Below are 14,880 nucleotides of genomic sequence, written 5' to 3'. Positions count from 1 at the left end.
ATGGCATGTGTATTACGCGACAATTCAATTCAATTCTTGATTGATCTTTATTACATATAAAATTCCCAAAAAAGTTTAAAATTTTAAAATAAGAAAATACAACATACAAAACACATGCGTAATTCATACAGAATAATATTCTAAATGAAATTGTCTTCAACCCAGACTCAAGAGGATATCGAGCGTAAATGAGAACCAAACCGGGGACCGGCCGGGCCGGCTGGCTAGGCCACATGATATGCTCCAAGGTCACTGTGATGAAGGAGTAACGAGACGAGTATTACTGTATAAGTTAACTATTCATTTGACGCACGCAAATAAATAGTTAACCTATACAATATTTACTCGTCTCGTTACTAATTTTAAACCTGGTTAACACGGCTACTCTACGAATATGATGAAGGAGACATCATACGAGCTCTTTCCCCAACCACGGAGGCAATGAAGTTGTACACCAGCTTAGAGGGAAACGGAATGAAGTCGGTCACAAGTTATTAATTATTCATTGACGATTTTCAATAACGAAAACCACCACTACAGTCGAAGACGACTGGTATCATCTACCCAATCGCCAAATATCATAATATCCCCACATTTCTCAAAGCTTCGATTTCAAATTTGCAATTCCACATTAGCTTATCCCAAAAATTCTACTTTTTCTTTGCAGCCGTCAAATAATTTATTAAAATTAATTTTCTTGTTATACTTATGTGACGGGTTAATGTGGACACTGGAGTCTGAGCGAATAAAATTCATCGCTTATTTAAAATGGTAGAAACATGTTTTTCTTTCGTCGTTCGAGGGAATATTTGCGGTACGTTTAAACGACTTTTTACAGACGGTTTATATTTCGCATATGTACAAACTAATGGCACGACCGACAACGTGCCTACTCGCTTCATGTACATCTCATTAAAATGAAACCTAATACAATTTTGTTTAATAATCAATAATTCACATTATGCGTAGTAACTAATGTCTTCGTATATTCTACTGGGTCGATGTTTGGGTTATTTTGATGAAGTACTTGGTCCTCCTTGTGGCACCAGTGAAACTACGACCATATACCAACAATAGTTTTATTTTAAATGATTTCGAGGTGTTGTGTTTATGAGATTACGCAAAATATAAAAGATTTATTACAAACAAACAAGCTTTAAAGTTGTTTTTATTCCGTATCTAGGTTTTCCTACAAAAGGTGTAAGAAAAGTTTCAGAAAAGGTGTACAGATGTGCCTATCAGCGAAGCGTGCTTCCCCCGATGTTCATTTATCTTAGCATATGGCCAGGGTATGGCCATGTAGGCCATAAAATCAATTAGACAGTTATTCTAATTGATGAAACTATTGACATTTTGAGGTGCTCCCTTAGGACATATGCCTTTTACGGTCATCTTTATTTTCATTGTTTCTCATGAATCCAGTGCGAAGATAATCATGAGGTTTGGATGATTATGATGATATATATATAATTTTGATATTTCTAAATGCTTAAAAGGCACATCGCACATACGAATTGAAATGTGATCATCAGAGCATTTTCCTCCGTGTGATGATTATAATATTTTCAACGCAAGTTCATGCTTGAATGAGCGTCATTATTACCCAAAAAAAACAAAGTAATAAATATAGCTGTAAAGCAGCGATAACGGGTTTTCTGGATGCATGTGATCGAAAGGAAAAATTAATTACCGGGTTTTCGATGGAAAAAATAAAATGAGATGATTTGGATATTATCGGAGCAATCCTCTTTTTGGTTGATTGGTCTAACCCCAGTATAGTCCCCCGTGATTTGGAAATTCTCGGAGCCCTCCTTTATTTACTTACTAAATGACGTCACAAACTGTGATTTCGCTGGTGCTTGTTGTCTAAGAATTCAATTCAATTCTTTATTTACAGTAACCTAATAAGTAATTTTAAGTTTCAAATAGGATGGAAAGTACATTCAGACAATCTGTTGGTTCAGAGAGACCGTTATTACAGTATCAATTTATACATTTCGTTTCGAAGCTGTCAGTTGCCGAATCTGAATGAAGATGAATTTTATTTGACGAAATCGGCGGAAAATATATAATAATAATGATAATCAACAGAATTTCAAGAGGGTTTTCGACGAAAGTCAGAAAACCCTAATTAAGAGATAATTAAAAAAGTCAAAAACTATTAGGAAATGCGACATTTAATAATAATGTTATAGTATGGGCTTTTTACCTTTCATAAAACATATAGGTGAGTCGATATTTCAGCCAGAATATTTTCAAATATTTATTCCCCCCCCCCCTCTCGTAAGCGGAGGAGTAAAACATATTGGCCAGGTGTCGATCATTTTGGATAATCCCTTACGTTACCAATGTAAAATGATGGGGTGTTTTAGGTTTTAAGCTATCAACTGTCCTGTACTGACAACACGAAACTGGTGTGTAGGGTATCGACTGCCAACTGTGCTGTACTGACATCACCAAATTGGTGTGTAGGGTGTCTACTGAAACTGTTCTTTCAAGCCATTTCCCCGGTATGTTGGATGTCGTTTGTCATCACCTGCAGGACAGCTCAACTATTGAGGATCCAATTCGTGGAACTTTCATATCCATATTACGACACCTTCATATTTGAGCTTGCACATTAAAACATTTCAATAATACATGTTCACAGAAGCTCATCTGCATTATGTCATTCAAGCGACAGGGCTACATATGGTTCCATACAATTACGCCTGTGGTACCTATGACACGCCGCACAGCGAGTCTTTTGGAATGACTTTATTGCAATTATTATTCTAAATTTGCATAAATAATTGTATATTTTGTATTTTTTCTTTTATTGGTCATAACTTCTTCAATAAATACTAATTCTGCATCCAAAGATTGTATATTGATATCTACATAGTTTGGACAATTTTAATGTGGTACTGACGCAAAAATCGTTACCGGGATCGCTCTCGACGAGACTATTCTGTGTTTTATTGAACAGCTGTGGATTTTTAACCATATTTACTTCCATCCAACATAACTTCAATGTTGATCACGCCGAAGTCTGTTTAAATAATTATTGAATTACAGTTAATATAAATTCATGTATTATTTCTAGCAAACATACCTTTGGAGGAAAGCAACGTGAGTATTAGAATTAGCAATTCGAACATGATGAGCAGGGAACCTGCGGGCTAAAATTTCTTTAAGGGGGGAATGTTGTAGAGGCTTAGGACCGTGTAAGTGCCCTTTCTTGTTTTTTTTGGTATTGATAGACGACTGAATGTGTCTTTTTCATTGAAATTATCATCCTTAAAAATCCTTTTGTACGTTTGTGATTGATGGGAACGACTTCATGTGCCCTTTCTAATTTTCGAGAAATTTTTTTAGAAAATTTAAAAAATAGGCGTCATTTGAAAAGGGAACTTTCACTAAAAGGGGGTTTGTCCGAGCCCGAATCAAATGACATGAACAACAAATCAGGAGAAAAAGAAAACAATTTATGCTTTATATACAATACCAGAATTTCAAAAATATTTATAGGAACAGTGCATTGGACACGTACCGTACTGTACCTTCAAGCATCAATCAAATATAATATTCAAACCCCGATCGAACCCGAGCGGCGGGATCGACGGCATTACCGCAAAGATATATTCTTTACACTTTCGAAAAAATATTCGTCAAATTTTGAAAGTTATTTTGTATCTGTCTTCGCAAATCACTTAGTTGACGAAAATATGGTCTTTTCTTAACGCAAAAGTCCTTAGGTAAAGGGATTCTTTATTGATCTGACGTCTATTCAATTACGTAGTTCCTTCTGCAGTACGAGTAGGAATGTATAACTTAACGATAACTTTGCCAGGCCCGTAGGCAGAGTTACTACTGGGATTAAACATCTGGCGACGCTATGTTGATAGTGAATCATCGAAACATTATGTTAATTCATTTTCAGCTGTGTCTTATGTTTTACGTGATTTCAACGGAGTTTCAATTTAGAGTTATGAAAATGGAAGCGGCTGACTTCGGTTAAATTCTGGGAAGGGTCTAAAACCAAATTTAAGTGTGCTTTATTCAATGGGGCTCCTTTCCAAATTATTTTACAACGTCAATGCGAGCACCGAAGCCATCCCGGGGAGTTTGGGGCTCTCGGTATGGGAGGTGCAACGTCACGTTGGCCCACCAGGTGCTGTGACGAATTCTCAGTCTTTCGTTGTGAAATTAGTTCATTTTCAAAGTTGCTCAAAAATTGGTAAAAGATAACCGGTGGATAAAATATCATAATAACAATGAAGTTCAAATAATCACCAAGTCAACTATTTACTTGTTAACTCCAACCAACTTTTGGTCAACTTTCCCAAAGCTTTTTACTGATAACACTAGAACGACAGTAATTTTAACTTAAAGAAAAGTTCATCGAATAAATTTCGATATGTACAAAATTATATAGCGCTGAGTTTACAATCAATAATCGACGAAACACTTCCGTGTTTGGTGAAACAGATGTGAATTTCGAAATATTTGCTCTCATCTAACAAACATAATAATATCTCTTCACTCCTGATCAAGCCGAAGCCTGTTTAAATAATTCATCGATTCTTGCTTCAATATATTCACCGTTTATTTCTAGCCAACATTTCGCTAGAAGAGACAGTACTCACCCGTTCATTGCAACGTAAGTATTAAGATTGGTGATTCGAACATGATGAGCAAGAACCCCGACATTCTTCAAATCCCTTATAGACATGACATTGACTCGTTATGTAAATCGGTTCGAATCCCTTCGAGGGACGAACATATGGTAAAGTCTGGCTATGTTATCAGGTTCGAATCCTTGCGAGGGGGAAATATGATAGAGTTTTTCGATGCCATCAGATCCAAAACCCAGCGTGGGTGAAATTTGGCAGAGTCTCTCGATACTATCAGCTTCGAATCCATGTAAGAGTGGAACGTGGTAAAGTCTCCCGGTGTGAAAAAGGGGGTAGAAAAGTGACAGCGGAATTTATAGATATGAGTTAACATTTGATTTATATGAACATATTCGCATTTCTAGGCATTATTATCGGATTCTCCAGATTAGCCACTAAAAATGCTGAGTAAGTATACTGCTTAAATATTTGTACTCATCTGTTTGGAACCAACAAATTTTAAGATTTATCAAATATCAAATTAAACCAACATTATTACGTGGAAATTCGTTGCAGGTCAATTTAAACTCAAATAGTTGCAGAACATTGTTGAATTAAACCCACACGTTGGCGGATCACGCCCTTTTGAATGTGTGTAGTTACATTAATCACTGAATTCTGTTTAAAGGATACTCTCACCGGTCAGGTTTTATAAAGATGGGGTGCAATTTAGTTGTGTGGGCTAGAGACATGTTGTACAACATGCAAGCTGATATGGTCGGAGAAAATAAGCTGTATATGTATATATTGGGTCAGGATAAAACGTGGGGTAGTTGATTGGGTCACTGTACGGTACCTTACATCTCACATCGTACGTGCCTTTTTAGAATAGTTTCCGCCCAGGGGAAGTTAATATCAAAACACATAAATTCTCTTCTTAAACTGAATCAAAGGTGTTTAAATGCACATTGAAAGTTTGAATGGCACGAAGTGCTTTAGGAAACCAGTTTAAAACTACATTGAAGTTGTTTTGTATTCAGTGACTCAGCTATAACTAAAGTAGGTTTGAGTCCCGCCATTCCATCATTTCAACGTACACGAGGAATAACACTTTTATGAAAAGGTCCTTGCACGACATCGTTAAAAGATTTTTGTATAAAAATGCATGAAATATGGAGTACCCTATCCGCTACCCCGTGTCTTGTCCTGCGCTGTGTACGTATACGTATGTGAATAATCAAATCTTGGAGGCACAACACAGACATTGCCAAAGGATTGAATTAAACGTATACAACATATGTACTAGGTCCACAGTCAACATAAAACCGTGTTACAATGGAAATAGGTTCCAGAGTAATCAAGCAGTTCAATAACACGCGTTGCTTTCCGTTGCAGGTTTGATTAAACTGGCTGTTCCGGTATGCACGATGTTTGCTGCCGCCTGGGCCTTCGCTATAGCAAATGACGAAAATCGGAAAGAAGAATTGGCCGAAGCTGAATTGTTTAGAGTAGCCCGGCGATTCCAAAGTGGATAATCGCTTTATCCACCGAAAACGCATGTACACAAGACGTAAACTTCTTGATCAATAAATGTGTTTGAGCATCGTATAGGTGAACCTGAATTCTCTCAATTATATGGGGGGGGGGGGGGGGGGGCAGTGGTCGCCTCTGATTGTCTCGTTGTCGTGGGTTTAATAGTTACATGAATGATGTTTATCAATGATTTGTGTATACGAAGTAGGTCAGATGTAGTTTGTGGTGCGTGAAAAGAGAGGATTTGAGTTTGTGGTGTGATTTTCAGTAGAGAGTTTCGGTGTGTTAATTTTGAAGTGGCCTGGTTCTGTTACTGTTTGTGAAAATGAGTATTAAAAAAGCCATTTGAACCTTGTGTAATTCCGTAATTCGGAAACTAACAAATGTGGAGAAACCTTTCGACAATGTTCTACTCAGATGCTTATTCAACAGATGGGTAAATTCTGGTGCGGAAGAATAAACCGAATTATTAGTTGTTGTGGAGCGTCGATCATTTTACGTGTTAAAAGAGGAAATTGCTTCACGCACAATATTGAAATTTCCGGATTCTAACAAACCTTTCATTGTTTTTCATTATTTGTTCAGATGTATTTTCGATATGGCAGCAGAGAATTAACTTCGTTTATCTTCCAATTGAAGCGCATCGTACACGCGATTGGAACGATTTAAAGCTGATACAACATGGTTACAATGTCTGGTATGCGTTTAATTTCTTTCCCAAACGCCAACCATTTTCCAATTTAAACGTAAACGAAACGGAAAATACACGTTGACGATGTTAAGTTCATTCCTAGCTGTAAGGTACCGCAGGTATAGGCGGTTCCTTGATGCAGGAATACGAGGGGCAGAATTTTCCATTGATATAAGCCTTGCTTCAGTAGAGAAACTACGAGCAGCTGAAACTCGGGTTTTCGACACTCGAGAAAGAATGCTGTTATAGAATTTAAAATCCCTGGAGAGTCGCTAAAAGAAGCGGCCTGATGTAATAGCAATATGGATCGAATACTATTTGGTGTATCTCGATGACTGAATGATGAAAAAATAGAATTGATATATGATAATAAAAGCAGGATATGAATTGAATACTATTGGTACTGACTCGATGACTGAATGATTGAAGAAATATGACATCATATCTTTACAATTTATTACATCTGATGAAGTATTGAAAAGTTTCTTCTGATTGTGTCCAATTGTTGTAGTTCGATTGAAAGTAAGGCTGCTGTTGATTTTGCGGAAAATGGCTGTAATTTTATGTTTCCATTAAAGTTCCACATTGAGCGTGAAAAAAGTATTTCATTTTTTTTCTATTTTGAGCTAGAAAACTTAGTTTTGGATCCAAATCTGACAATGTGGTTGGTACATATTGGCCATAACAGTAGACTGGTTTGGAGAGGATTGAATTTCTCACCAGCTTGTCACTTCCTTGATAATGTGACTTTCTTATTTTGTGTCAGCTTTTTGTCGAGCGTATCTGCTGAGTCTGGTCATTTTCATCATCGTCGTCGTCGTCGTCGTCTGTCGTTGTGTTTTACTTCTAGCTACAGCCGATAACAATTACAGATTTGTTTATGTTGATGTTTGGGCAGCGGGTAGGGCTGGTGATGCTGGTGTATTCAATGATTCATCAATAAAGAACGCACTGGGTGATAATTCATTAAACCTTCCCGATGAAAAATGTACGTATTGGAGAATCAGAATAAAAAATTAACTATCATCTAGTCGGCGATGATGCATTCGCATTAAAAATACGATGGTGAAGCCCTTCTCACATAGAAACCTTTACAAAAGGAAAACATTTTTAATCATCGGCTTTCAAGGGCTCGTCGAGTTATTGAAAATGCTTTTGGCATCCAACCGCTTTAGAGCATTTTTGATGACAATCTCTCCCCCGACAAAGTAACCAGCCTGATATTGGCCGCATGCTGCTAACACAACTAATTTAGTAAAAAAAAAAACATTCTTATGCAAGTGTCGGTGACATTGAAAAAGACAACCATTCGATGTCAGCTGGTATATGGCGAAGTGCATAGTACATCAAATGATCGAAATCCAACTAAAGATGCAAAAGCACAACCATAGTTTTTGGCCACCTATTTCTCAGAATCAGGAGCTGTACCGTAGCAGTATTCGATAGTTTAAAATCGGTAGCAATTTTGTTCATGTTGTAACTATATTGATATTGTTACACACAATAATAATTTTTCGCCACCTTTTTCTCAAAATTAGAAGCTGTGCCGTGGCAGGATTCGATGGTTTAAAATCGGTAGCGATTTTGTTCATGTTATGACTATATTGATATTGTTACGAACAATAATAAAATGCAAATTGAAATGTTCTTATACTTACTTGATTTAAATTTGAGACTGAAGGTCTGCTGGCTATATGCGGAGCAAGGATCTGCAGCTTATCCAGAAGCCATTTGGTTTTGTTTTAAATTTTTCTGGCTGCACTCCCACTAGGCGGCTTAGATTTTTCAGCCTTGCAGTACTTATCTCGCAGTCCCTTCAATTTTCATCTTACCCATTTTACTGATAAAAAAGATTGTATTCTTAAAAATAGCTGTCTATTTTAACTGCTAGAATCGAAAATATGGAAAGATCTCAATTGTTTTGGGCAGTAATTAATACGACCACAATTTTAATTATTTATCATTTGAAAAAAGATTTCCGTATGTTTTTTACCATCCTTGTTCATGCAATTTCCTTGAAGGCCTTTTCTTTCTTGTCGCGGTCTCGAAATTCTACGCTGTCGGGAATATTTTCCCGCCACGGATTATATTGTATTATTATTTTCCCGCGTGACATGCGCGGTGGTGTTGTAGAGGGCGTTGGATGTGTGTGTACTAGAGCTCTCGCAAGCAGGGCGGAAGTGTATGAAATTACTCTAATAAACCTTGTTTATACGTTGAATGGAATTCGTTATATGTTAGTTATTTATGTCTTCCTGACATAAAATTGGTCCCTCGAACCTAAGAGAAGAATCATGGAGGATTTGAAGAAATTTACTGGAACTCGTCGTGGGTTACGTTCGGTCATAACAAGGTACGTGAATGACATTAACGCTTTGATATCTGCCTGCACGACCGATAACCAGGCACTCATAGATCATTCAAAACATGTCGACGAAAAATTGTCAGAATTAACATCGTGCCACTACGAAATTGTATCACTCCTCGCCGGAGATGATGAAATTGAGAAAGAATTCATGACACACGACGACTATGCACGTTCCGTCGCTGAAACTAAACGCGAATTTGCAGTATACAAATGGAAAAGTTGAAAGTTTACAGCCCTCGTTCAGTCCATCAAATCCCAGAACTTTGCCAATTAAACTACCAGTTTTACAAATTCCGAAATTTTCTGGTAATGTTTTGGAGTGGAGCAGTTTTTGGGATAGCTTCGAAACAGGTGTTCATAGAACCGATATTCCGACAATGAATAAATTCACATATTTGCGTTCATGTTTGTCCGGTGAAGCTTATTCTTGTATTGCCGGTATATCGACCTCCGCCGATAACTACACAATTGCCGTTGATCTACTGAAGTCACGATTTGGGGAAACTTCGCGCTTAATATCAGCCTATATGAAAGCTCTATTAGAGTTAACCGAGCCATCTAATACCGCAGCTAGCATTAGAGCATTCTACGATAAGCTTATTTTATATGTCCGATCGCTCGAAGGTCTTGGAAAAACTCCAGACAGTTATGGTGAATTATTGATTCCGGTCTTGCTTGAACGGTTGCCAGTCACATTAGTACAAAATATGACCCGGGGTCGGAATTCGACTATTTGGTCATTCCCAAATTTATTGATATGCTTAAAGAATGAATTGGATATACTAGAATTATGTAACAAAACTGCTGTTAAGCCTGATTTCGAAGCCTCTGTGTTTATTGCATCAGGGCAGGTGGATAAATATCCGTTTTCTTCTCGAAATTGTGTATATTGTGGAGAGAAACCCTCATCTATAAATTGTATTAAATATGATGTAGAAGCCAAGGTGAAATTTATACGAGAAAATCGTCTTTGTTTCAACTGTTTACGTACAGGACATATATCCCTTAACTGTAAATCAGAAACTAGGTGCAAATTTTGTAGGAAAAAGCATCATAGCAGTATTTGTGTTTCTAATAATTCTAATTCGGTAGGCTCGAACTATCATAAACATACAAGTACTCAAAATTTGCAACTGGGTTCACCGGCGCGTAGCCAGAATCATAAAGGCCAGAATAGTTCTCTACATAAAGTTGGTCCTCAACGAAATAATGTCTATTCAACGCCGAAGGTTGACAGATCAACTCAAATGCATACTCAATGTTCGCAGCGTTTTAATAATTGTGTTCTGTTAAAAACGGCTGTTATTCATGTTTTAAGCAAAGATTATTCAACTGAAATTGGCGCTTTATTTGACGACGGTTTTCAGAGGACGTTTGTCAATAGATCTTTGGTTAATTTGTTAGGCTTGAAACCCATTCGAGCTGATCAGATAAATATTACTGGTTTTGGTGGTGTCAATTCAAATCCACAAATCCGTTCTCTGGACGTCGTCAGTTTAAAGGTCTAGTGTACCGATCAATCCATAATAAACATTGAAGCTTTAGTGGTGCCACAAATAGCACAACCTATTAGTCTTGGTGATAGAACCGTACTTAAAGATTACAATTATCTACAAGGTTTAATCTTAGCTCATCCTATTGATGATGAGACATTTTCAATTGATTTATTGATAGGTTGTGATTTTTATTACGATTTTGTTATGGAGAATCAGATCCGCCCGGATAATAGCTATGGTCCTATTGCGTTAGAGTCCAAGGTTGGGTATTTTGTTAGTGGCCCTGTAGCGGATTTTTCTCAAACTAGCATTTCTTCATTTCTCAGTACGTTGACAACGCTAGATGACACTGAGGCAACCAAGTACCATGATTTTTGGACTCTTGAATCCCTAGGCAGACAGCATCCCGATGACTCACCTGAAACCTTGACAGTTTATGATTATTGCGAGAACCTTTTGACTTATGACGCTGATCGAAAAAAATACATAGCTCGGCTCCCATGGAAACCTGCTCATCCACCTTTATCTGATAATTTTGCTATTTGTTTTCACAGGCTTAAGTCAACAGTGAAACGATTAATTAAAACCGGACATCTTTCAAATTATTCTGCCATCATTGAAGATCAATTAAACCGAGGTTTCATTGAGGAGGTATAGACACATCAACAAACCGTACTGCATGTCATTATATTCCACATCATGCTGTGTATCGAGATTCTTCGACTACTTCTTTGAGAATAGTTTTCGATTGTTCATGTAAAGCTAGTAGAGACGCAGTTAGTTTAAATGACTGTTTGGAGGTTGGCCCGAGACTTCACAATGATTTATCGTCTATTTTGTTAAGATTCAGACAACACAAATTTGTTGCCGTATCGGACATTGAGAAGGCTTTTTTGATGATAGAACTTCACGAGGACGACTGTGATTATACACGATTTTTATGGTTTCAGGATCCTCATGACCTTGATAGTGAACTCAGAATTTTTCGATTCCGATCAGTTTTGTTTGGTGCGACTTGTTCGCCTTTTTTGCTCAATGCTACGATTTTGAAACATTTAATTCAGAACCCTAATGAGATATCTGACGCAATTAGACAAAATATCTATGTAGACAATATCATATCGTCTTTTATTGATGACGCATCTGCAGTCGACTTTTATCACGGTTGTAGAGAGTTACTATGTCGTGGTGGTTTCAACGTAAGGGCTTGGTCGAGTAACTCACGGGAAGTTATGTCACTTGCAAATTCTGAAGGAGTTGCAGAGAAACCGGGTTTAACCTCAGTAGTTGGTTTGAAGTGGGATTCGTCTACAGATGAAATCAGTTTTCATGAGGTGTCTTTCCAGCGTTCGAGTAACGTCACCAAACGTATTATCTTGAGAGACGCTTCTAAATTGTTCGATCCTCTTGGGCTTGTATCGCCGATCACATTGAGAGCTAAGTTATTGATACAGACACTTTGTGTCGGGAATATTTTCCCGCCACGGATTATATTGTATTATTATTTTCCCGCGTGACATGCGCGGTGGTGTTGTAGAGGGCGTTGGATGTGTGTGTACTAGAGCTCTCGCAAGCAGGGCGGAAGTGCATGAAATTACTCTAATAAACCTTGTATATACGTTGAATGGAATTCGTTATATGTTAGTTATTTATGTCTTCCTGATATACGCATTTTATATCATAAAGGCTAGGATATTCTTGCCATAAATCGATTATCCTTTGAAATTGCATCACTGACGAAATCACTGGGTACCGCCATTTTGCAGTAGTGATGACGCATGCGCATCGATGACGAAAAATACATATTTTCCTCATATATTATATAAAATGAAAAATCCCCGAACTAAATCTAATTGCATTTAACAGCTTTGCGCTGAACAGAGACAACAATGTATCGCTATATGAATTTGTCCGCACGGTAAGAGTTAAAGAAATAAAGATAAAATAAATACAGGCATATTGAACATATGTACGTATATTTACTTATACCAAGTTTTGTAATTTCCATAATAAAATGACTGAATTAAATACAAAACACGGAAGTTGGAATGAACGTTCAAAATATACACCCCTAGTGGCTAGAATAGGAACTAATTATGCGGGGTGTTTCGCCTTTTTAATTAAGGTCAGATTTTCAGTGATTTGACCTTGGGAGGTTAAAACCTCCCGAATCCAACTTGCGAAATATCGGTCCTCTTTGTCGGCGGTAATGAAGGTGAAGTTACTATTGTGCGCCTGCCGCGTTTTGCTCACTGGTAGCTTAAGTAATCTTATTTCTAAGTCCAGATCACATGCGGATATTGAGCTCTATGGCCTACACTCATTTCATATACTAGTCCGCAAAGTATTTTGTGGTATAGTTGACATGTTTCTACGATTTTATTCTGTAAATTCATCATTTTTCAGGTCTTAAAGGACAAAAAATTTGGCAATATTTCTCATTCGAATTGAGAAAGTATCAAAACATTTGGGAATGCGTAACAAGATAATACAAAGGCTAAGAAATTCTAGGCCGAAGGATTGGGGGTGTTCAAAATACAAGAAAAAAGACGCGGTGGCACACAACACGGTGTAACACAAATCTTTTTATATGGGTTGAAAGGTACGAGGCCACTATGAACATAGCAATAAAGGCAAAGTTTTGAATAAGAATTATTTCGAGGTCGTAGAAACACATTGCGTTTCATTGGTAATTTAGTGGATCGACATGCAACACGCATATATTTCCGGCAGGCTCCAAGATAAACGCTACACACGTTAGCAGACGACATCATTTTTCAAGAGGCCCATAAGGTCCATATGGTCGAAGACAGTGTAGTAGTGAGTGGATGCATGAGGAAATGTCATCAAAAGTGGTCCTTTTTTTCCTAAATCCTAAAGAATTCTTTGAGGAATTGTGAAAATGAATTGATAATTTGTTCTATAAAGACATTATAGTGTTTTTATTTTAGTTTATTTCGACGTAACGATCTGTTTTAATAACACGATGCGTGGCTGACGATGTAGTGTCAGAACTGAGGCCATATCTAGTTATAATTACAAAAAAAACACGTGATGACATTAGAATGGCTCTAAAAATCCCCAAAAGACCCCCCTTAGGGCTTCATGCTTGATGTGTTCGCCTTGGCATTGGATACACGCAAGTAAATTTTCCCCCAATAAAAACAGACATTTTTCTAACGATCACCGAAACCCTGCGGGCCCAAGTCGGATATAGCATAGTATAGTGCATTGGCGTAGAGTTAATAAGTTGTGCGGTTAATGTATCAGCGCATTATTAATACATTGGCGCATGAATACATTGATAATTGGGTATTAATGCGCGGCAAAGGAACAGTTCATGTACAGGTTGACCATGGACTCGAGTCCATGGGTTGACCGACGACTAGTGACAGTTGACTACTGTTGGTTGTTTGTTGGCCCATTGGAGAGATGATAGAGTGCACATCACAGCCGCTGGTTGACGGTCGACGACTGACACGATGCGTATGAGAGACGATAGAGTGCATAGACCTATATGATCCGCTGGTTGACGGTCGACGGACGACACGTCGCAATGTTGTCGCCAATGTATATACAAGGAATCTTGGGTTGAATGGTTGACGGGTGACCACAAAACACAGGCAAACAAGAGAAGTAAATAAACAACGCATTAATGTATTAGGTTTCATTTACAAAATGATTACATAATAAAATTTAGTTATCATCAGTGTCATCGTAATTGTTATCAGTTTCGGCCTCACTTTGCGCCGCCTGAGTCAGTATGTCTCTCAGAAGCTCTATGTGAGGATGTTCAGCGATGCATAAGTCCATTAGTTGGTCAGACACCCCGCTGGTATCCCAGAATTTGGCAGTATAGGTGTCCTGATTTATTCCGGCACTTTTAAGCTGCGTCGCATCAGGTGCCAATGTCTCCGCGGTGCCGGTTTATAGAAAATGTGCCGAGTAGCGTTGCGCATTTTACGGTTGGTATATTGACCGAATCCCGCACTCTCTTGTGCTTTTAGTTCAACTGAAATTGAAATAACGCCGAAATAAGGATACTGTGGTGAACATAATAAAGTGAATAGTTTAGATCCATATCCTCTTTGAAAACTTCTTGCCATGGTAACTTCAATCTGTAGGCCGCTTTGTAGACTTGTTCTACACATTTCTGGTCAAGTTTCTTACTAGAAGACATCCTGTGACTGTGCGCAG

The 14,880-nt window shown here is 37.8% G+C and overlaps 1 protein-coding gene across 1 annotated transcript; it reads left to right on the top strand.

Moving 5' to 3' along the window:
- Window positions 1–9,351: 9,351 nt before the first annotated feature.
- Window positions 9,352–10,695, top strand: LOC141914509 (uncharacterized). Its single transcript, XM_074805732.1, has one exon. It carries the CDS (start codon window positions 9,352–9,354, stop codon window positions 10,693–10,695), a length of 1,344 nt encoding a protein of 447 aa, XP_074661833.1.
- Window positions 10,696–14,880: the final 4,185 nt, after the last annotated feature.

This window comes from Tubulanus polymorphus, unplaced genomic scaffold, assembly GCF_964204645.1.
Source record: "Tubulanus polymorphus unplaced genomic scaffold, tnTubPoly1.2 scaffold_35, whole genome shotgun sequence".
NCBI lineage: Eukaryota > Metazoa > Nemertea > Palaeonemertea > Tubulaniformes > Tubulanidae > Tubulanus > Tubulanus polymorphus.
Note: the sequence above shows the minus strand (reverse complement) of the source record. Positions and strands in the feature narration are given on the sequence as shown.